Source organism: Oncorhynchus kisutch, linkage group LG6 (genome assembly GCF_002021735.2).
Source record: "Oncorhynchus kisutch isolate 150728-3 linkage group LG6, Okis_V2, whole genome shotgun sequence".
NCBI lineage: Eukaryota > Metazoa > Chordata > Actinopteri > Salmoniformes > Salmonidae > Oncorhynchus > Oncorhynchus kisutch.
The window spans coordinates 29,045,862-29,070,793 of NC_034179.2; the positions used below are offsets into that span (position 1 = coordinate 29,045,862).

The window sequence follows — 24,932 nt, forward strand, 5'->3', positions numbered from 1 at the left end:
TTTGGTGACATAACGGATGGCACTGTGATAGACTACATCCAATTTGCTGATTAGAGTGTTGGAGGCTATTTTGTAAATGACATCGCCGAAGTCGAGGATCGGCAGGAGAGTCAGTTTTACGAGGGTATGTTTGGCAGCAAGGGTATGTTTGGCAGCATGAGTGAAGGAGGCTTTGTTGCGAAATAGGAAGCCGATTCTAGATTTAATTTGTATTGGAGATGCTTAATGTGAGTCTGGAAGGAGAGTTTACAGTCTAACCAGACACCTAGGTATTTGTAATTGTCCAAATATTCTAAGTCAGAACCGTCCAGAGTAGTGATGATAGACGGGCAGCAATCGGTTGAAGAGCATTCATTTAGTTTTGCTTGCATTTAAGAGCAGTTGGAGGCCATGGAAGGAGTGTTGTATGGCATTGAAGCTCGTTTGGAGGTTTGGTAACACAGTTTTCAAGGAAGGGTCAGATGTATACAGAATGCGTAGGTGGATCAGAGAATAACCAGCAGCAAGAGCGACATCATTGATAAATACAGAGAAAGAGTCGGCCCGAGAATTGAACCCTATCCTATGGCACCCCCATAGAGACTGCCAGAGGTCCGGACAACAGGCCCTCCGATTTGAAACACAGAACTCTATCTGAGAAGTAGTTGGTGAACCGGGCGAGGCAGTCATTTGTGAAACCAAGGCTATTGATTGACAGAGTCGAAGCCTTGGCCAGGTCGATGAAAATGGCTGCACAGTACTGTGTTTTATCTATGGCGGTTATGATATCATTTAGGACCTTGAGCGTGGCTGAGGTGCACCCATGACCAGCTCAGAAACCAGATTTCATAGTGGAGAAGGTATGGTGGGATTCGAAATGGTCGGGGATCTGTTTGTTAACTTGGCTTTAGAAAACTTTAAAAAGGCAGGGCAGGATGGATATAGGTCTATAACAGTTTGGGTCTCGAGTGTCTCCCCCTTTGAAGAGGGGGATGACCGTGGCAGTTTTCCAATTTTTAGGGATCTCAGACGATACGAAAGAGAGGATGAACAGGCTAGTAAATAGGGGTTGCAACAATTTCGGCAGATCATTTTAGAAAGAGAGGGTCCAGATTGTCTAGCCCAGCTGATTTGTAGGGATCCAGATTTTGCAGCTCTTTCAGAACATCAGCTATCTGGATTTGGGTGAAGGAGAAGCGGGGAGGGCTTTGGCAAAATGCTGCGGGGGATGCAGAGCTGTTGGCCAGGGTAGGGGTAGCCAGGTGGAAAGCATGGCCATCCGTAGAAAAATGCTTATTGAAATTCTCCATTATCGTAGATTTATCGTTGGTGACAGTGTTTCCTATCCTCAGTGCAGTGGGCAGCTGGGAGGAGGTGTTCTTATTCTCCATGGACATTAGTGGCACAAAACTTTTTGGGATTAGTGCTACAGGATGCAAATTTCTGTTTGAAAAAGCTAGCCTTAGCTTTCCTAACTGACTGTTTATATTGGTTCCTGAATTCCCTGAAAAGTTGCATATCGCTGGGGCTATTCGATGCTAATGCAGTACGCCACAAGATGTTTTTGTGCTGGTCAAGGGCAGACAGGTCAGGAGTGAACCAAGGACTTTATCTATTCCTAGTTCTACATTTTTAGAATGGGGCATGCTTATTTAAGATTGATTAGAAAGGCCTGCTCGCTGAAGTGTTTTAGGGAGCGTTTGACAGTGATGAGGGGTGGTCAAACCACGGGCCCATTACGGACGCAGGCAATGAGGCAGTGATCGCTGAGATCCTGGTTGAAGACAGCAGAGGTGTATTTAGATGGAAAGTTGGTCAGGATGATATCTATGAGGGTGCCCATGTTTACAGATTGTAGAACAGCCAGGGTGCTAAACAAATCCCAGTTTAGGATTTTTTTTCTAACAGTACGAACTCTGAAGATAGATGGGGGGCAATCAATTCACATATGGTGTCCAGGGCACAGCTGGGGGCTGAGGGAGTCTATACGAAGCAGCAACAGTGAGAGGCTTATTTCTGGAAAGGTAGATTTTTAAAAGTAGAACCACTTACTGTTTGGGCACAGACCTGGATAGTATGACAGAACTCTGCAGGCTATCTCTGCAGTAGATTGCAACTTCGCCCCTTTTGGCAGTTCTATCTTGATGGAAAATATTGTAGTTGGGGATGGAAATTTCAGAATTTTTGGTGGCCTTCCTAAGCCAGGATTCAGACACGGCTAGGACATCAGGGTTAGCGGAATATGCTAAAACAGTGAATAAAACACATTTAGGGATGAGGCTTCTGATGTTAACATGCATGGGTTTTATGTTTACAGAAGTCAACAAATGAGAGCGCCTGGGGAATAGGTGTAATGCTGGGGGCTGCAGGGCCTGGGTTAACCTCTACATCAACAGAGGAACAGAGGAGGAGTAGGATAAGGGTACAGCTAAAGGCTATAAGAACTGGTCGTCTAGTGCTTTGGGAACAGAGAATAAAAGGGGCAGATTCCTGGGCATGGTAGAATAGATTCAGGGTATGGTAGGATGTGAGCACAGTGGGGGTAAACCTAGGCATTGAGTGATGATGAGAAAGCTTGCAACTCTGGAGACACCAGTTAAGCCAGGTGAGGTCTCCCCATGTGTGGGATGTGTGACAAAAGAGCTATCTAAGCCATGTTGGGCTGGACAAGACCTTAGAGAGAGGCATGTGTAGCTGAGTGATCATTAGGGTCCAATGAGCAATAGTAGGTGAGTCAGGGAGCTGTTCGGTAGTCGCTACTATGCTAAGCGAGCGGGAGGCACGAAGTTCAGAATGCTAGCGGGCCGGGGCTAGCATCTGTGTCTTCGGCGACATCGCAACGGAAAGGCTTGTTGAAACCACTTCGGATGATTACATCGGAAGACCAGTCGTGATGGATCGGCGGGGCTCTGTGTCGGCAATAAAGGGTCCAGGCCAATTGGCAAAAGAGGTATTGTAGCCCACAAATTAGCAGGTATACCTCTTCGGCTAGCCAGGAGATGGGCCTAGCTCGAGGCTAGCTCAAGGCTAACTGGTGCTTGCTTTGGGACAGAGGCGTTAGACAGCAGTAGCCACTCAGTTACAGCTAGCTAGCGGCCATGATCTGGTGCAATGGCCGAGAGCTTGCGGCAGGAATCCGGTGATGTGGTGGAGAAAAGCAGTCTGATATGCTCTGGGTTGATATCGCGCTGTGCAGACTGGCAGGTATTGACCGAGCTAAAGCTGGCTGGTGTCCGAGCTAAAGGTGAAGACTGCTAGCTGTGGCTAACAGTGACTACTAGCTAGTAGCTAGTTATCTGACTAGCTTCTGATGGAGGTTCCAGTTATAACATATACCAATAGCAGTATCACATTGGGTGAGGCGGATTGCAGGAAAGTGTATTTAGATCATAGTGAGATTGAAATATATAGAGTTGAAGTCGGAACTTTACATAGACCTTAGCCAACTCCATTTAAACTCAGTTTTTCACAATTCTTGACATTTAATCCTAGTAAAAATTCACTGTCTTCGGTCAGCTAGGATCACCACTTAATTTTAAGAATGTGAAATGTCTGAATAATAGTAGAGAGAATTATTTATTTCAGTTTTTATTTCTTTCATCACATTCCCAGTGGGACAGAAGTATACATACACTCAATTAGTATTTGGTAGCATTGCCTTTAAATTGTTTAACTTGGGTCAAACATTTCGGGTAGCCTTCCACAAGCTTCCCACAATAAATTGAGTGAATTTTGGCCAGGTTTGTAGGCCTCCTTGCTTGCACACGCTTTTTCAGTTCTGCCCAGAAAAGTTCTATGGGGCTTTGTGATGGCCACTCCAATACCTTGACTTTGTTGTCCTTAAGCCATTTTGCCACAACTTTGGAAGTATATGGTTGGGATCATTGTCCATTTGGAAGACCCATTTGCGACCAAGCTTTAACTTCCTGACTGATGTCTTGAGATGTTGCTTCAATATATCCACATAATTATCCTGCCTCATGATGCCATCTATTTTGTGAAGTGCACCAGTCCCTCCTGCAGCAAAGCACTCCCACAACATGATGCTGCCACCCCCGTGCTTCACGGTTGGGATGGTGTTCTTCGGCTTACAAGCCTCCCTCTTTTCCCCCCAAAGATAATGATGGTCATTATGGCCAAACAGTTCTATTTTTGTTTCATCGGACCAGAGGACATTTCTCCGAAAGTATGATCTTTGTCCCCATGTGCAGTTTCAAACCGTTGTCTGGCTTTTTTTATGGCGGTTTTGGAGCAGTTGCTTCTTCCTCGGTGAGCGACCTTTCAGGTTATGCAGATATAGGACTCATTTTACTGTGGATATACATTCTTTTGTGCCAGCTTCCTCCAGCATCTTCACAAGGTCCTTTGCTGTTGTTCTGGGATTGATTTGTACTTTTCGCAACTAACATACATTAATCTCTAGGAGACAGAACGTGTCTCCTTCCTGAGAGGTATGACGACTGCATACTCCCATGGTGTTTATCCTTGCGTACTATTGTTTGTACAGATGAACGTGATAACTTCAGGCTTTTGGAAATTGCCCCCAATGATGATCCAGACTTGTGGAGGGCTACAATTTTTTGGCTGATTTCTTTTCATTTTCCCATGATGTCAAGCAAAGAGGCACTGAGTTTGAAGGTAGGCCTTGAAATACATCTACAGGTACACCTCCAATTGACTCAAATTATGTTAATTAGCCTATCAGAAGCTTCTAAAGCCATGACATAATTTTCTGGAATTTTCCAAGCTGTTTAAAGGCACAGTCAACTTAGTGTATGTAAACTTCTGACCCACCGGAATTGTGATAGAATGAATTATAAGTGAAATAATGTCTGTAAACAATTGTTGAAAAAATGTGTCTTGCACAACGTAGACTTGTCAAAACTATAGTTTGTTTAACAAGACATTTGTGGAGTGTTTGAAAAACGAGTTTTAATGACTCCAACCTAAGTGTATGTAAACTTCCGATTTCAACTGTTTGAAAAAAAAAATGACGAAGCCGACTGTTTACATGGGACAAGACAAACACACGTCCGACTGCTACGCCATCTTGGATTGGGTGTATATTTATATATATATTTATATTCCGGACTCTGACATCGCTCGTTCTATTATTTCTTAATTCCTTGCTTTACATTTTTAGGATTTGCGGGTTTTGTTTTGTATTGTTAAGTATTACTGCACTGTGGGATAAAGGATCTATGCGTTACATATTTTGGGGAATGGTGAGATGGATTTGTGCATCCACATATGTCCATCTAGCATATAGTCCTTTCTCTTCTAATCGTCCCCTCCTTGATTCTGAATTGTGGGTACTCTCCCTTTATCTCTCTGATGGGGTTGTGTACCCCTAATCTGAGCACCCAGTAGGAACACTCCTGGTGTGAGTGTGTGAGTGTGTGTGTGTGTGTGTGTGTGTGTGTGTGTCTGTGTGATAAATATGAAAGAAGATTAAACAGACTTAACTCTGTGTCTGGCATACAAATTCCAATCACATAACTGTGTTTTTTCTCTTGGTGTGTGTCTGTGTGTCTGTGTGTGTGTGTGTGTCTGTGTGTGTGTGTGTGTCTGTGTGTGTGTGTGTCTGTGTGTGTGTAGAGGTAGAGGCCTCCTCCCCCATCCACGTAACCCACCAGAGGCTTTAGCTGAAATCCCTGGCTTTCTGCATCACATGACTGATGTTTGCAGCTGGGCATTTGACATACATTTGTTCTGATTATTTTGCTCCACTTTTGAAGGGCATTCATGTTCCTCCCCTTTTGTTTTATTACATCTGATTATGTGTCATTACTTTTCAGTCTCCCTTTTACTCTTATCGTAATTTTTTATTGAATAACACGCGGGTAGAGTTCCAAATATGTATTTTGAATATGGAGCTCAACAGTGTTTTTCATGCAAGTCGTTATCTGTTGTTTTGCAACAGTGACATTTAGCTTATATAGTTCTACATGTCACTGACTTTTCTCTAACCTACCTATTACTAACTATCCTATCTCTCTCCCCATGCAGTACACAGTGAGGATGTGGGCTCTACCAGGCTGTACTTTGTGAACGCATCCCTGCAGAGGCTGACCTACTCCAGCTCGGTGGGGGTGTCTCTGCCCTGCCCGGCGGGCGGCACCCCCACCGCCATCCTGCGCTGGTACCTGGCCACCGGCGATGACATCTACGACGTGCCCCACATCCGCCACGTCCATGCCAACGGCACCCTCCAACTCTACCCCTTCTCACCCTCCGCCTTCAACTCCTACATCCACGACAACGACTACTTCTGCACCGCAGAAAACCAGGCTGGCAAGATCCGAAGCCCCAATATCAGAGTCAAAGCTGGTGAGGAGAGGGGAGAAGGGGGCGGGGGGAGAACATAAAAAGCAGAGGGGAAAAGAGTGAATAGGAGAAGAGAGGACAGAATGAAGGGACAGGTGAAGAAGGGAGGGGGAGAGGAAGTAGAAAGGTGAGATAATAGAGGGTGATGCAGAGTGACAGAAGTAACTAAGAGGGCAGCGATAGAGGTTCGATGGCAGAAGGGAGGGGAATGATGGAGAGAGAAAATGTAAACAAGCAAAAGGCAGGGAGTGATTGACAGCTGCCAAAAGCATGCTGGCCACAGTACAAGCCACTCAGAGGCACCTGTACAAACCCTGGTCCCAAATCCAGACTGACCTAGAACACAGTCTACTCTGCTGGGACAACAACTGTAACACAACAACTGTAACAACTGTAACACTGAACTTTGTTACACACGACACAACCATTTAACCCCATCACCATGGTGAATTGGGGCCACCAACCTGTACCCCTAGTTATACTCCACAACCTTCATCTAATCCCTTATGCTTCAACTGGTTTGAACTGTCTGGCCCACACACATAGGTATGTACATGTGCAGTATGAGTCATATAAGCACCAAAAAACAAATCACTAATGACAGTATCTATGCAGATGTTGCTGATACTGCTGCTGGTTGCTATGCTTTTCCTAAAGCATCAGCTGACTTGCGTGATGTTCTCCCTCCATCTTTGTATCTCTATTTCCATCCGTGTCATTCCTTCTCCTCCTCCTCCTCTCTCCTTCCTCCTCTCACATTGTCCTCTGGTACCATGCTAAATATAACCGCAGCAGAACACTTCATTCATTATCTCTCATTATGAAACATAATTGGTGCACTCCATTGATTAGACTTCATGCCAGTGCTATTTAACAAGGTGGACCTCTTATAAAACAACACAGGTTATTGCTGATGTGGGATATATTGTAGATAGCTCTGTGCCTGTTCATCCATTTGATCTATTTCATACAGTATCATATACTGGACAAACTAAGTGGAGGTGAGATGGTCAGTTGAATCAGTTTGTCAAGTGGTCACCTTTACAGTTCTCCTGGACTGTAGTTCTCCACAACCTCTCTTGTTCCACCTTCCTTCCTACCTCTCCCACTCTCTCTCTCCCTCCCTGTCCATCATTCACATCAGGGCAGACAGTCTCTTCCCCGTCCCTCCTGCTGTCAACATCTGTTTTCATATTCTGCCTCCCAACACCGACCTGCACTAATACATATTCCTACTAATACTAGCTAGCCAAGCCAGTGGAGGATTATGGAGGGAGAGAGAGAGAGAGAGAGAAGAGAGAGAAGCGAAAGAGAGAGAGAGACTGATCTGAGCCGCACGGCAGCCGGTCGGTCTCTCCTCGTTGCTGCTGCTACCATCATTCCCTCATGACCCAAAAGCCCACCCCCAGGAGACAAGGGATTAGCATTTACAAAACCTTAGCAGCCACGTCCCATATCCAGGGAATTATGTATGGTCAGGGAGGTATGTATGGTCAGGGCGTTATGTATGGTCAGGGCGTTATGTATGGTCAGGGCGTTATGTATGGTCAGGGCGTTATGTATGGTCAGGGCGTTATGTATGGTCAGGGAGGTATGTATGGTCAGGGCGTTATGTATGGTCAGGGCGTTATGTATGGTCAGGGCGTTATGTATGGTCAGGGCGTTATGTATGGTCAGGGAGGTATGTATGGTCAGGGAGGTATGTATGGTCAGGGCGTTATGTATGGTCAGGGCGTTTATGTATGGTCAGGGCGTTTATGTATGGTCAGGGCGTTATGTATGGTCAGGGCGTTATGTATGGTCAGGGCGTTATGTATGGTCAGGGAGGTATGTATGGTCAGGGAGGTATGTATGGTCAGGGCGTTTATGTATGGTCAGGGCGTTATGTATGGTCAGGGCGTTATGTATGGTCAGGGCGTTATGTATGGTCAGGGAGGTATGTATGGTCAGGGCGTTATGTATGGTCAGGGCGTTATGTATGGTCAGGGAGGTATGTATGGTCAGGGAGTTATGTATGGTCAGGGCGTTATGTATGGTCAGGGCGTTATGTATGGTCAGGGCGTTATGTATGGTCAGGGCGTTATGTATGGTCAGGGCGTTATGTATGGTCAGGGAGTTATGTATGGTCAGGGAGTTATGTATGGTCAGGGCGTTATGTATGGTCAGGGCGTTATGTATGGTCAGGGCGTTTATGTATGGTCAGGGCGTTTATGTATGGTCAGGGCGTTTATGTATGGTCAGGGAGTTATGTATGGTCAGGGCGTTATGTATGGTCAGGGCGTTATGTATGGTCAGGGAGTTATGTATGGTCAGGGCGTTATGTATGGTCAGGGCGTTATGTATGGTCAGGGCGTTTATGTATGGTCAGGGCGTTTATGTATGGTCAGGGCGTTATGTATGGTCAGGGCGTTATGTATGGTCAGGGCGTTATGTATGGTCAGGGAGGTATGTATGGTCAGGGAGGTATGTATGGTCAGGGCGTTATGTATGGTCAGGGCGTTTATGTATGGTCAGGGAGTTATGTATGGTCAGGGAGTTATGTATGGTCAGGGCGTTATGTATGGTCAGGGCGTTATGTATGGTCAGGGCGTTATGTATGGTCAGGGCGTTATGTATGGTCAGGACGTTATGTATGGTCAGGGCGTTATGTATGGTCAGGGCGTTATGTATGGTCAGGGCGTTATGTATGGTCAGGGCGTTTATGTATGGTCAGGGCGTTATGTATGGTCAGGGCGTTATGTATGGTCAGGGCGTTTATGTATGGTCAGGGCGTTATGTATGGTCAGGGCGTTATGTATGGTCAGGGCGTTCTGTATGGTCATGGCGTTATGTATGGTCAGGGCGTTATGTATGGTCAGGGCGTTATGTATGGTCAGGGCGTTTATGTATGGTCAGGGCGTTATGTATGGTCAGGGCGTTTATGTATGGTCAGGGCGTTATGTATGGTCAGGGCGTTATGTATGGTCAGGGCGTTATGTATGGTCAGGGCGTTATGTATGGTCAGGGCGTTATGTATGGTCAGGGCGTTATGTATGGTCAGGGCGTTATGTATGGTCAGGGAGTTATGTATGGTCAGGGCGTTATGTATGGTCAGGGCGTTATGTATGGTCAGGGCGTTATGTATGGTCAGGGCGTTATGTATGGTCAGGGAGTTATGTATGGTCAGGGCGTTATGTATGGTCAGGGCGTTATGTATGGTCAGGGCGTTATGTATGGTCAGGGAGTTATGTATGGTCAGGGAGCGGTTATGGTCAGGAGGGACGTGGTTCAGAAGTTACAGTTACAGGTTTTGGGTCACGGTGCTGTGTTAGAGTTAGGTCAAAGGGTAGTGTAATGGGGTAACTTGGTTTGTAGTTAGAGTATTTGGAGTATAGGTGTCATATGTTTCACTCTCACTCCTGGTGCTGATGCTGTAGTTACAGTAGAGGAAATAAACCAACCCTAGTCTACTTTCTAGATATCCATCATATTATCTACATTTGTCATTTCGGTAAAAAATCTCTTTACTGCATAGCTACAGCGGGCAATTATTCAAATGTAGATGATACCATTTCCATCTGAGCATATTTTATATGTCTAATCCCTGTTCCTATATCAGATTATTATTTAGACATATTTATATGTCTATGTATGTCTATGTAAAGTGGATGTAGTAATGTGTATTGATGTGTCGTTATACTGCAGTAGGATCCCAATGTTAATGCAACGCTGCCTGTTCGCTACACTATACTGCTGTTACCAGGGAGGGGGCTTCCAAAGCAGTTTCTTAGCAACCTTCAAATATGTCCTAGCTTCTCCTGATTTCACTAATTAGTTAATGCCCATTCAGGAGAGTGTCAAATATTGCATGAACATGCATGAACAGTGCACCACCACTACTACACATCCCAATGGTTTTATTAAGCTGGGTTGTTATCTCTACCGCAGGTGCTTTAACAGAATCTACTTATTCTGTCATATTTATTATATTGAGTTGTATACACGACAATAGATTCATTTCTGGTGTTGATTGTAACTAGCCAATAATGTTTCTGTTAATCCTTCTCAGAAATTGAGTTGAAAACAGATGTACGATTAGTGTTATTGATGTGTTCAAACGATATCCAAAAACCGAATCTGAATTGTTCCCAATTTGTTTGCACATTTAATATTATTAGTAGATTATTTTGCAATCCAATGAATGATTCTTACAATACTGACTGCCAGAATACATCTTATGTGTTCCACTACAACTCTAGTATTCACTTTTTCCTAAACCAAAATAAGACTTTTAGATTCTCACACCACCTCCTTAACACTTTGTCTCTCTGTATAATAGTGTTCAGGGAGCCGTATACGGTGCGTGTTGCAGACCAACGCTCCATGCGGGGCAACGTGGCCGTGTTCAAGTGCCTCATTCCCACCGCTGTGCAGGAGTACGTCAGCGTGGTGTCCTGGGAGAGAGACACTGTCTCCATCGTCCCAGGTAGGACATCATGGGACAGAGAGGGGTTGGGGGGGCAGGAAAGGGCTGGGTAAATGGCTGGGTAAAGTGTAGTGTTATTAGTCCCATCTGTAAGGGTTTTGTGTGAGTTTGTGAATAAATGTGTCCATATGGCTGCTATTTACAATGCATTCAAAACAAAAGCAAGGGTGAAGCAAGATGCAGTTGTGGTTGTTGTTTTTGAGTGTGTGTGTGTGTGTGTGTGTGTGTGTGTGTGTGTGTGTGTGTGTGTGTGCACGTGTCCTTCTGTATGTTTTGGAGGCATGATGATGAAGATGATGATGTGCTGCTGCTTTGCTCTTTGTATCTCCTGACCTAACTCTAACTCCTGTCTGCTGTCTGTCTGCTCACTGTTCTGGATCACTGATTCTTCCTCCTGCAACTCTCTCTATCATTTCTCCCTCTCGTTGACTTTCTCTCTCTTAATCTTTCTCTCTCCCTTTTCTTTTTTCTTTTCTCCCCAATTTTGTGCTATCCAATTGGTAGTTACAGTCTTGTCCCATCGCTGCAACTCCCGTACGGACTCGGGAGAGGCAAAGGTCGAGAGCCGTGCGTCCTCTGAAACACAACCCAGCCAAGCCGCACTGCTTCTTTACACAATGCCCTCTTAACCCGGAAGCCAGCCGCACCAATGTGTCGGAAGAAACACTGTACACCTGGCGCCTGTGTCAGCATGCATTGCGCCCGGCCCGCCACAGGAGTCGCTAATGCGCGATGGGACAAGAACATCTCTGCCGGCCAAACCCTCCTAATTTAGATCCATTGCGTCTTTTCCTGACATGCCAACGAGCCTTTGACCTTTTTACAACTTCTACAGTATGTCTCCTGTATTTTCCTCTCTATTGTGTACATTTCTACATTCTCCTTGGATCCCTCCCTGTCCCACATTCATCTTCATTAACCTCATTCGTGTGTGTGTGTGTGTGTGTGTGTGTGTGTGTGTGTGTGTGTGTGTGTGTGTGTGTGTGTGTGTGTGTGTGTGTGTGTGTGTGTGTGTGTGTGTGTGTGTGTGTGTGTGCACATGTTAGTGTGTTTATTTGTTGTTCTTGTTATATGTACAGTACCAGTCAAAGGTTTAGACACACCTACTCAAGGGGTGTTTCTTTATTTTTACTATTTTCTACATTGTAGAATAATAGTGAGACATCAAAACTATGAAATAACACATATGGAATCATGTAGTAACCAAAAAAGTGTTAAACAAATCAAAAATATATTTTAGATTCTTCAAAGTAGCCACTCTTTGCCTTGAACTCTGTGAAGCATTTATTTGGGCTGCAATCTGAGGTGCAGTTAACTCTAAGGAACTTATCATCTGCAGCAGAGGTAACTCTGGGTCTTCCTTTCCTGTGGTGGTCCTCATGAGAGACAGTTTTATCATAGCGCTTGATGGTTTTTGCAACTGCACTTGAAGAAGTTCTTGAAATTTTCCGTCTTGACTAACCTTCATGTCTTAAAGTAATGATGGACTGTAATTTTGTCTTTGCTTATTTGAGCTGTTCTTGCCATAATATGGACTTGGTCTTTTACCAAATAGCGCTGTCTTCTGTATACCATCGCTACCTTGTCACAACACAACGGATTGGCACAAACACATTAGGAAGGAAAGAAATTCCACAAATTAACTTTTAACAAGGCACACCTGTTAATTGAAATGCATTCCAGGTGACTACCTCATGAAGCTGGTTGAGGGAATGCCAAGAGTGTGCAAAGCTGTTATCGAGGCAAAGGGTAGCTACTTTGAAGAATCTCAAATATATTTTGAACACTTTTTTGGATACTACATTATTCTATATGTGTTATTTCATAGTTATTATTATACAATGTAGAAAATAGTACAAATAAAGAAAAACCCTGGAATGAGTAGGTGTGTCCAAACTTTTGACTGTTACTGTATATATAGTTGTCTATATTTGTGTGTTTAGGGGAAGTTATTGCATTAATAGTGTACATGTGTTAAATATCCTTAGTTATCATGGATAATGCAACAGATAACAATAAACATCTCCAATGCTGTGACGTGAAACTCTTTTACAATAACAAAGTGGAAGGTGGAGAGGGAGAGAACAGAGAGGAGAGAAAGAGGCAAAGAAAGAGAAGCAAGGAGGGTAGTGGGGCAAGAACAGCCTCAGGACCTGGCAGATGGCGTTCTATATACATGCATAACACACACGCACGTACGCACACACACACACACGCGCGCGCACACACACTCACGCGCACGCGTACGCGCACGCGCACGCGCACACGCACGCGCACACGCACACGCACACGCACACACACACACACACACACACACACACACACACACACACTCACGTGCACGCGCACACGCGCACACGCGCACACACACACACACACACACACACACACACACACACACACACACACACACACACACACATACACAGACTGTGCGAATGAATGTTTGGTGTATGTTTGAGACACATTATGCTTATGTCAGTTACGAGGAGCTTGGACAGACTACCTGGCATTTTATATCATCTTTCACCTTTTATGTATTTCTTATCAGCCTGGTTTGACTGTATCTATTTCTATTTCTTGTAATATATTTCAGTGATAATGCCCATGAAGACGGTGTTTGGAGGATATATTGGCACGGGTGTTGTTAGGCCCGAGACAGTCCCACATAAACACCGACTTTGCATTATCCCTTTTATCAACATCTTCAAAGAATGATTGACATATTTTAATTAAAAACTTTATTTTGATGAATTTATTCATGCTATTTAATTCTTCCACAAGATATACAGTAGTCCCGACACAAATATTGGGTTGCTACCCAAGCCGGGATAACTTACAGTCAAGTCAAACAGTGCAACCAGAAAAACAACAAAGTAGCTGCATTTGCATTTGTTTAAGCGGTTTTCTAGTGACATTTATTTGGATACATCCATAACAATGGATGAAAATGTGAAAATGTGCTCACCCGTCAGGACACTGGTGTTCAGTGGAGCTAGCCAACAACACAGCTAACACAATCACTTGTGTGGGGCGGCAGGGTAGCCTAGTGGTTAGAGCGTTGGACTAGTAACCGTAAAGGTTGCAAGTTTAAATCCCCGAGCTGACAAGGTATAAATCTGTCGTTCTGCCCCTGAACAGGCAGTTAACCCACTGTTCCTAGGCCGTCATTGAAAATAAGAATTTGTTCTTAACTGACTTGCCTAGTTAAATAAAGGAAAAATAAAACTTCAAACTGAAGCTGGAAAGACTCTAAACTAGATGCACTTCAGTTAGTTTGACCTGTTCTCCCTTGATAGTTCTTTGTATATATCCATAAAAATTAAGCTGATTCATGATTTGGACTGGCTGAGAAAAGCTGCCTGCCTGTCTGTCTCATCCCGACTCCCGACACGTTCATTACTATGACAGCTGGAAATCAAATTTGAATATTGAAACAATGTTGCAAATATCAGAGAGACAGACAGCAAGGTTTATACAAATCTCGGCTGTTGAAAAAACTAAATGTTAGTCTTAAAGAAGTGTGAGATAATGTCTAGATGCTTTTTATAATGGACATCAAGTTAATAAATCGCCTGTCTGGGCTGACGAGACAGTGGATTGCGTAGTCAGATGGAATAGAGTAAATAGGCATTTCAACGTCATAGATTTAGCCGGTGGTAACTTGCGAAATAGACAGCGGCTGGAATGCTGTTTTAACTAATCAGAATTCAGGATTAGACCCACCCATTGTATAATGCATATTACTTAACATTTGAGTGTGATTCCATGTATAGTTCGTATATTGGTTGTAGAGAGTGTATGTTGTTATTGCTGTACTGTGGCTGTACTGTACTGTTATGTGGCTGTACTATGGCTGTACTGTGACTGTACTGTGGCTGTACTGTACTGTGGCTGTACTGTACTGTTATGTGGCTGTACTGTACTGTGCTGTGGCTGTACTGTACTGTTATGTGGCTGTACTGTGGCTGTACTGTGTCTGTACTGTACTATTATGTGGCTGTACTGTGGCTGTGCTGTACTGTACTGTGGCTGTACTGTACTGTGGCTGTACTGTACTGTTATGTGGCTGTACAGTGGCTGTACTGTACTGCTGTGTGGTTGTACTGTGGCTGTACTGTACTGTACTGTGGCTGTACTGCGCTGTACTGTACTGTGGCTGTACTGTACTGTTATGTGGCTGTACTGTGGCTGTACTGTGGCTGTACTGTGCTGTACTGTTCTGTGGCTGTACTGTGCTGTACTGTGGCTGTACTGTGCTGTACTGTACTGTGGCTGTACTGTACTGTACTGTTATGTGGCTGTACTGTGGCTGTACTGTATGGTTATGTGGCTGTACTATGGCTGTACTGTGGCTGTACTGTGGCTGTACTGTAGCTGTACTGTACTGTTATGTGGCTGTACTGTGGCTGTACTGTACGGTTATGTGGATGTACTATGGCTGTACTGTGGCTGTACTGTGGCTGTACTGTTATGTGGCTGTACTGTGGCTGTACTGTACTGTACTGTGCTGTACTGTGGCTGTACTGTGTTGTACTGTACTGTGGCTGTACTGTACTGTTATGTGGCTGTACTGTACTGTAGCTGTACTGTACTGTTATGTGGCTGTGCTGTACTGTACTGTGGCTGTACTGTACTGGTATGTGGCTGGACTGTGGCTGTACTGTACTGTTATGTGGCTGTACTGTGGCTGTACTGTACTGTGGCTGTACTGTACTGTGGCTATACTGTGGCTGTACTGTACTGTTATGTGGCTGTACAGTGGCTGTACTGTACTGTTGTGTGGTTGTACTGTGTGGCTGTACTGTGCTGTACTGTACTGTGCCTGTACTGTACTGTTATGTGGCTGTACTGTGGCTGTACTGTACTGTACTGTGCTGTACTGTGTTGTACTGTGGCTGTACTGTACTGTTATGTGGCTGTACTGTACTGTTATGTGGCTGTACTGTGGCTATGCTGTACAGTTATGGGGCTGTACTGTGACTGTACTGTGGCTGTACTGTGCTGTACTGTACTGTTATGTGGCTGTACTGTGGCTGTACTGTACTGTACTGTTATGTGGCTGTACTGTGGCTGTACTGTACTGTTATGTAGCTGTACTGTGGCTATACTGTACTGTGGCTGTACTGTACTGTTATGTGTCTGTACTGTACTGTGGCTGTACTGTACTGTACTGTGGCTGTACTGTACTGTACTGTGGCTGTACTGTACTGTACTGTGGCTGTACTGTTATGTGGCTGTACTGTGGCTGTACTGTGGCTGTAATGTGGCTGTACTGTGCTGTACTGTTATGTGTCTGTACTGTGGCTATACTGTACTGTGGCTGTACTGTGCTGTACTGTACTGTACTGTGGCTGTACTGTGCTGTACTGTACTGTACTGTGGCTGTACTGTACTGTGGCTGTACTGTACTGTTATGTGGCTGTACTGTGGCTGTAATGTGGCTGTACTGTGCTGTACTGTACTGTTATGTGTCTGTACTGTGTCTGTACTGTGGCTGTTCTGTACTGTTATTTGGCTGTACTGTGGCTGTAATGTGGCTGTACTGTGCTGTACTGTACTGTACTGTTATGTGACTGTACTGTGGCTGTACTGCACTGTTATGTGGCTGTACTGTGGCTGTACTGTACTGTACTGTTATGTGGCTGTACTGTGGCTGTACTGTACTGTACTTTGGCTGTACTGTGGCTGTACTGTACTGTACTGTGGCTGTACTGTACTGTGGCTGTACTGTGGCTGTACTGTACTGTTATGTGGCTGTACAGTGGCTGTACTGTACTGTGGCTGTACTGTACTGTTATGTGGCTGTACTGTGGCTGTACTGTACTGTGGCTGTACTGTGTTGTACTGTACTGTGGCTGTACTGTACTGTTATGTGGCTGTACTGTACTGTTATGGGGCGGTACTGTGACTGTACTGTGGCTGTCCTGTGCTGTACTGTACTGTGGCTGTACTGTGCTGTACTGTACTGTGGCTGTACTGTACTGTTATGTGGCTGTACTGTGGCTGTACTGTACTGTACTGTTATGTGGCTGTACTGTGGCTGTACTGTACTGTGGCTGTACTGTACTGTTATGTGTCTGTACTGTGTCTGTACTGTACTGTGGCTGTACTGTACTGTACTGTGGCTGTACTGTACTGTTTTGTGGCTGTACTGTGCTGTACTGTACTGTGGCTGTACTGTACTGTTTTGTGGCTGTACTGTGCTGTACTGTACTGTGGCTGTGCTGTACTGTACTGTGGCTGTACTGTACTGTGGCTGTACTGTACTGTAATGTGGCTGTACTGTACTGTCGCTGTAATGTGGCTGTGCTGTACTGTTATGTGTCTGTACTGTGGCTATACTGTACTGTGGCTGTACTGTGCTGTACTGTACTGTACTGTACTGTGGCTGTACTGTGCTGTACTGTACTGTGGCTGTACTGTACTGTGGCTGTACTGTACTGTTATATGTCTGTACTGTGGCTGTACTGTGGCTGTACTGTACTGTTATATGGCTCTACTGTGGCTGTAATGTGGCTGTACTGTGCTGTACTGTACTGTTATGTGACTGTACTGGGGCTGTACTGTACTGTTATGTGGCTGTACTGTGGCTGTACTGTACTGTACTGTTATGTGGCTGTACTGTGGCTGTACTGTACTGTACTTTGGCTGTACTGTGGCTGTACTGTGGCTGTACTGTACTGTTGTGTGGCTGTACTGTACTGTTGTGTGGCTGTACTGTACTGTGGCTGTACTGTACTGTTGTGTGGCTGTACTGTACTGTGGCTGTACTGTACTGTTATGTGGCTGTACTGTGGCTGTACTGTACTGTACTGTTATGTGGCTGTACTGTGGCTGTACTGTACTGTACTTTGGCTGTACTGTGGCTGTACTGTGGCTGTACTGTACTGTTGTGTGGCTGTACTGTACTGTGGCTGTACTGTGGCTGTACTGTACTGTTGTGTGGCTGTACTGTACTGTGGCTATACTGTACCGTGTGTGGCTGTACTGTACTGTGGCTATACTGTGGCTGTACTGTACTGTGGCTGTACTGTACTGTTGTGTGGCTGTACTGTACTGTGGCTATACTGTACCGTGTGTAATTAGTGTAATTAGTGTGGATATCAGATGGTGAACACGGTGAGCTGCTCACTGAAATGAGCATTCAACATTCCTCTACACTGAAAAGCACAGTTAAATACACCACACACCACAGTTAAATACACCACACACCACAGTTAAATACACCACACACCACAGTTAAATACACCACACACCACAGTTAAATAGACCACACACCACAGTTAAATACACCACACACCACAGTTAAATACACCACACACCACAGTTAAATACACCACACACCACAGTTAAATACACCACACACCACAGTTAAATACACCACACACCACAGTTAAATACACCACACACCACAGTTCAATTTAAATACACCACACACCACAGTTCAATTTAAATACACCACACACCAGGTAAAAACACCACAGTGCAGCAGTCAAATAAACACTAAATAGCCCAGTATATAATATACAGTATTGTACACAGCAGCACAGTACGCATTATACACAATACAGAGGTCAGTGCAATACAGTTAAATACACTACAAAGCACAGAAAAAACACTATGCAGTTGTTCTTCTAGCCCAGCACTAACACAAATGATTCACGCCTAATTAACTAATCATCAAGCCCCTTATTATCTGAATCAGGTGTGTAAGTGCTGGGCTGGGACAAAAATCTGCACCCTTCTGTGACCACATGCGGGACCAGGATTGAACATAATTGCACTCCAGGACAGCATTGTTTAACCTTGAACCAGGACCACCCCAATCAACAAAGGAGACAATGACCTAATCATAATAACAGCACAGCAGTCTAGTAATCTCTCTCTGTGCAATGTGGCATCGCTCTGAAACACACCACATCTGCCATACCAATCTATAATCTGCCCATAGCGCTATACAATCTGAGCAACGCAATCTCTCCCACTCACACACACACGCAAACACATACACACATACATACTTCCAGCCACACAAACATACATGTATAGCTAGCACACATAAACACATACACACTTTCAATGATTGGGGAATACTGAGAAACATGCATTATATAAAGGCTCAGGTGGGTCAGTGAACTCTGATGTCCTATTGAATGACAGCCCTGCTCCTGTTCAGCTAATAAGCTGTCCCCTCATTCAGCCAATCAGCTATCTGCTCACCTCTCTATTTCAGACCCTCTTACCTGCTTGTTCTGTCCATTCCATGACCTGCTCACTTTCTTCATCTCTTTCTCACTATCCATCCTCTCTCTTTCTCTACCATAGACAGATCAGAGAGGAGACAATGAGAGAGAGAGAGAACCCAGGTCTAAAGACTGCTCAGATAGGCCTAATGAAGACAGGGAGATTGAAATTGATTTTGTGTGTGTAAGCTCTCTGGCTATCTGGCTATCTGAGCACAGCCCAGTAATTGGATGGTCATTGTAAACAATGGCAGGCATCTTTCTCAGGAGAGTGTGGGTGTGGTAGTGTGTGTTAGTGTGTGGTAGTGTGTGTTAGTGTGTGGTAGTGTGTGGTAGTGCGTGGTAGTGTGTGTGATGGAGCTAAAGAAGATGTATCTTGGTCTATTTGCAGCTGTGTGTTTGAGCTGGTTGTAACTGAAGGACAGTCAGGATAAACCCTGTGTTAGGAATTGAGTTATCATTATGAAAATGGGTTGTATTTTCTATCTGTATTTAATATGAAAACTGTTTCAGATGACAAAATCCATTTCCCTGAATATATTTCAGACTGACTTAGTTCATAAAATGGTTTAATATGGTTTATGGTCATGGTGTGTGGATGGAGACAGTTACTGTAAGGTGTGTGCTAGGAGATATTTCCAAAGAGGTAGTCCTTAATTCTTTCATTTGGCATAAATAATTCCACTTCCAAACAAAACACCCCTCTCTCTCTCTTTCCCTATTTCTCTTTCCCGCTCTTTCTCCTCCCCTCTCTTCATATCAGTTAATTTAACATAGGGCTGCCTGATTGCTTTTAGCATTAATATTCTAATAAGGTTTGTGTATAAATTAGTAATGCAATCCGGCAACCAGCCTACCTCTCCCCTCTCTTTTCCCCCTTCTCTTTTTCTCTCTCTCTCTCTCTCTCTCTCTCTCTCTCTCTCTCTCTCTCTCTCTCTCTCTCTCTCTCTCTCTCTCTCTCTCTCGCTCTCTCGCTCTCTCGCTCTCTCTCTCTCTGTAGCTCTCCGATGAAAATATAAAGTGATGGTGGCATTTGATGCATTGAGAATTAAAACTGATTAGATGAGGGAGATCATGGAAAGGAGGGAAGGTGGAAGAACAGGTGAGAGAGAAGGTGAGAAACCACACAGGAGAGTAGGTTAGGAAAAGCCAGGACAGAACAGATGCTGTAGGGGAAGGAGGGATAGAGAGGAGAAAGAAGAATGAAGAAGGATAATGAGTGTGTGTGTGTCGCCTGGCCCACTTTACTGTCCGGCCAGGACAGCGGGGGGTTAGAGGGGGAGGGGGTGGGGCAGTCTGACCTATTTCCCCCCCCCCCCCCCCCACCACCACCACCACCACCACCACACATCTCATGCCATCCCATCCCTTGTCGCCAACTCCATCGGACACATGAGAGCCTGTGATACGCTAATCACTTAGTTAGATGAGTGAGACGATGGAGAGGGAGCATGGATAGAGGAGGGAAGAGATGGGAGCTAGATAGAGAGAGAGGGGAGTGGGGTTGAGAATAAAGAGAGACACAGAGAGATCTTTACATGCAGATTGAGCCGGTCTCTCTTTCTCCACAGAAAGCTAATGAGTGTGTCTGATGAATAGAGGCAGCGGCAACAGATGGCTACGGCCACATGGTGGCCCAGGGAAGATGCCCAGCGCCTCCACCTAGCCCACCTGGCTCACACATTACCCCCTCTCCTCCTCTCTCACCCCCTCTACTGCATTGTACCATCATTCCTCACTGCACCACAACCGTACAGCTGACAGTGGACATCATCTAGGTTGTTGTCATACACAAATACCTGTAATTATGATACCGGGATATTAGCTGGCCCTGTAGCTGAACCTGTTGACTGTAGTGGAACCTGGGCCTAGCTGGCCCTGTTGACTGTAGTGGAACCTGGGCCTAGCTGGCCCTGTTGACTGTAGTGGGACCTGGGCCTAGCTGGCCCTGTTGACTGTAGTGGGACCTGGTTCTAGCTGGCCCTGTTGACTGTAGTGGGACCTGGGCCTAGCTGGCCCTGCTGACTGTAGTGGGACCTGGGCCTAACTGGCCCAGCTGACTGTAGTGGGATCTGGGCCTAGCTGGCCCTGTTGACGGTGGTGGGACCTGGGCCTAGCTGGCCCTGTTGACGGTAGTGGGACCTGGGCCTAGCTGGCCCTGTTGACTGTAGTGGGACCTGGGCCTAGCTGGCCCTGTTGACTGTAGTGGGACCTGGGCCTAGCTGGCCCTGCTGACTGTAGTGGGACCTGGGCCTAACTGGCCCAGCTGACTGTAGTGGGATCTGGGCCTAACTGGCCCAGCTGACTGTAGTGGGATCTGGGCCTAGCTGGCCCTGTTGACGGTGGTGGGACCTGGGCCTAGCTGGCCCTGTTGACGGTAGTGGGACCTGGGCCTAGCTGGCCCTGTTGACGGTAGTGGGACCTGGGCCTAGCTGGCCCTGTTGACGGTAGTGGAACCTGGGCCTAACTGGCCCAGCTGACTGTAGTGGGATCTGGGCCTAGCTGGCCCTGTTGACGGTAGTGGGACCTGGGCCTAGCTGGCCCTGTTGACGGTAGTGGGACCTGGGCCTAGCTGGCCCTGTTGACGGTAGTGGGACCTGGGCCTAGCTGGCCCTGTTGACGGTAGTGGGACCTGGGCCTAGCTGGCCCTGTTGACGGTAGTGGGACCTGGGCCTAACTGGCCCAGCTGACTGTAGTGGGATCTGGGCCTAGCTGGCCCTGTTGACGGTAGTGGGACCTGGGCCTAGCTGGCCCTGTTGACTGTAGTGGGACCTGGGCCTAGCTGGCCCTGTTGATGGTAGTGGGACCTGGGCCTAGCTGGCCCTGCTGACTGTAGTGGGACCTGGGCCTAGCTGGCCCTGTTGACGGTAGTGGGACCTGGGCCTAGCTGGCCCTGTTGACGGTAGTGGGACCTGGGACTAGCTGGCCCTGTTGACGGTAGTGGGACCTGGGCCTAGCTGGCCCTGTTGACGGTAGTGGGACCTGGGCCTAGCTGGCCCTGCTGACTGTAGTGGGACCTGGGCCTAGCTGGCCCTGTTGACAGTAGTGGGACCTGGGCCTAGCTGGCCCTGTTGACAGTAGTGGGACCTGGGCCTAGCTGGCCCTGTTGACGGTAGTGGGACCTGGGCCTAGCTGGCCCTGTTGACGGTAGTGGGGCCTGGGCCTAGCTGGCCCTGTTGACGGTAGTGGGACCTGGGCCTAGCTGGCCCAGCTGACGGTAGTGGGACCTGGGCCTAGCTGGCCCTGTTGACGGTAGTGGGGCCTGGGCCTAGCTGGCCCTGTTGACGGTAGTGGGACCTGGGCCTAGCTGGCCCAGCTGACTGTAGTGGGACCTGGGCCTAGCTGGCCCTGTTGACTGTATTGGGACCTGGGCCTAGCTGGCCCTGTTGACGGTAGTGGGACCTGGGCCTAGCTGGCCCTGTTGACGGTAGTGGGACCTGGGCCTAGCTGGCCCTGTTGACGGTAGTGGGACCTGGGCCTAGCTGGCCCTGTTGACGGTAGTGGGACCTGGGCCTAGCTGGCCCTGTTGACGGTAGTGGGACCTGGGCCTAGCTGGCCCTGTTGACGGTAGTGGGACCTGGGCCTAGCTGGCCCTGTTGATGGTAGTGGGACCTGGGCCTAGCTGGCCATGTTGACGGTAGTGGGACCTGGGCCTAGCTGGCCCTGTTGACGGTAGTGGGACCTGGGCCTAGCTGGCCCAGCTGACTGTAGTGGCATTGAAGTGTGTCCTGCGCATGGCTCTGGCATGGCTGTCCTGTTATTTTGATGTGCACTTCTTCTCAGTGCTCCCCGTCATCCCCTGGCCTAATGGATTTAAGCAGGCCCTGGGTCATTTACAGGCTACATTACAGATCGATCCCCAGCCTGTCCCACCCCTGGGACCCTGCTGGGAGCAGCCTGGTCACTCCCCCTCACATACACCTTCTTGTTCCCCCCTGGTCCAACTGGTCCTATTGTGGCTCGCCATGCTGCCCTCTCACAATCATATCTCCTCACTATGTCATCATCCCTGCTTCCCTCTCACAATCATATCTCCTCACTATGTCATCCACTCTACTGCCCTCTCACAATCATATCTCCTCACTATGTCATCAACCCTACTGCCCTCTCACAATCATATCTCCTCACTATGTCATCAACCCTACTGCCCTCTCACAATCATATCTCCTCACTATGTCATCAACCCTACTGCCCTCTCACAATCATATCTCCTCACTATGTCATCAACCCTACTGCCCTCTCACAATCATATCTCCTCACTATGCTGCCCTCTCACAATCATATCTCCTCACTATGTCATCAACCCTGCTGCCCTCTCACAATCATATCTCCTCACTATGTCATCAACCCTACTGCCCTCTCACAATCATATCTCCTCACTATGTCATCAACCCTACTGCCCTCTCACAATCATATCTCCTCACTATGTCATCAACCCTACTGCCCTCTCACAATCATATCTCCTCACTATGCTGCCCTCTTACAATCATATCTCCTCACTATGTCATCAACACTGCTGCCCTCTCACAATCATATCTCCTCACTATGTCATCAACACTGCTGCCCTCTCACAATCATATCTCCTCACTATGTCATCAACACTGCTGCCCTCTCACAATCATATCTCCTCACTATGTCATCAACCCTGCTGCCCTCTCACAATCATATCTCCTCACTATGTCATCAATCCTGCTGCCCTCTTGCAATCATATCTCCTCACTATGTCATCATACCTGCTGCCCTCTCACAATCATATCTCCTCACTATGTCATCATACCTGCTGCCCTCTCACAATCATATCTCCTTACTATGTCATCAACACTGCTGCCCTCTCACAATCATATCTCCTCACTATGTCATCAACCTGCTGCCCTCTCACAATCATATCTCCTCACTATGTCATCAATCCTGCTGCCCTCTCACAATCATATCTCCTCACTATGTCATCAACCTGCTGCCCTCTCACAATCATATCTCCTCACTATGTCATCAACCCTGCTGCCCTCTTGCAATCATATCTCCTCACTATGTCATCATACCTGCTGCCCTCTCACAATCATATCTCCTCACTATGTCATCATACCTGCTGCCCTCTCACAATCATATCTCCTTACTATGTCATCAACACTGCTGCCCTCTCACAATCATATCTCCTCACTATGTCATCAACACTGCTGCCCTCTCACAATCATATCTCCTCACTATGTCATCAACACTGCTGCCCTGCCTCTAGCCCTCTGTCCCAGACACACAGCAATGACTGTCAAAGTCTGTAGCTAGTGGTGCGCTAGAGCAGCTGTTCTCCCTATCTACCCCAGAGACAGAGGAGTACTGGAGTAGAATGCAGGAGATCCTAGGAGAGAAGAAAGGAGGAAGCAGATATACATAGTAAAGGAAATGAGCAAGGGAGGGGACATAGAGAGTTTGTCAATCTGTGTATGTGCACTCAAAGCAGGAATACATGAATTGCTACATTTGTCTGTGACTGCGCTGGATCTTGTAAACACTGGTCTGACACACACACTATCACAATGTAGCAAGCCACTTAAACCCCATCTTTTTCTCACACACACACACACACACACACACACACACACACACACACACACACACACACACACACACACACACACACACACACACACCCAACACAATAAACCCATTTTCTGATTTTCTGAGAGTATCTGAACATGGGGAGCTCATTAAACATTAATACAGTGTGCATTAATGCTGTGTTCAGTGCTGAGCTGTGTTGTGTGGTGGCTCTATTGTCATGCTCAGGCAAGGTGGGACAGGGACAGAAGGGTGGAGGGACACACACAGACGTGAGACCCCTGAGGGCCTGTGGAACTAAACCCCATCGACTGTCACAGACAGGCGACAGGTCACCCCCCTTCTTTCTCTCTCTCTCTCTC

At 46.5% G+C, this 24,932-nt stretch overlaps 1 protein-coding gene across 3 annotated transcripts in view; it reads left to right on the top strand.

Annotated features, from left to right (window-relative positions):
• LOC109891779 (Down syndrome cell adhesion molecule-like protein 1 homolog) overlaps window positions 1-24,932 on the top strand; it is a 90,359-nt gene that overhangs the window by 10,966 nt on the left and 54,461 nt on the right. For all 3 annotated transcript variants that reach the window (XM_031826545.1, XM_031826546.1, XM_031826547.1), the window contains exons 2-3: window positions 5,989-6,309; window positions 10,625-10,771. In XM_031826545.1, coding sequence (XP_031682405.1) covers window positions 5,989-6,309; window positions 10,625-10,771 — 468 coding nt within the window. The remainder of the gene's footprint in view (window positions 1-5,988; window positions 6,310-10,624; window positions 10,772-24,932) is intronic.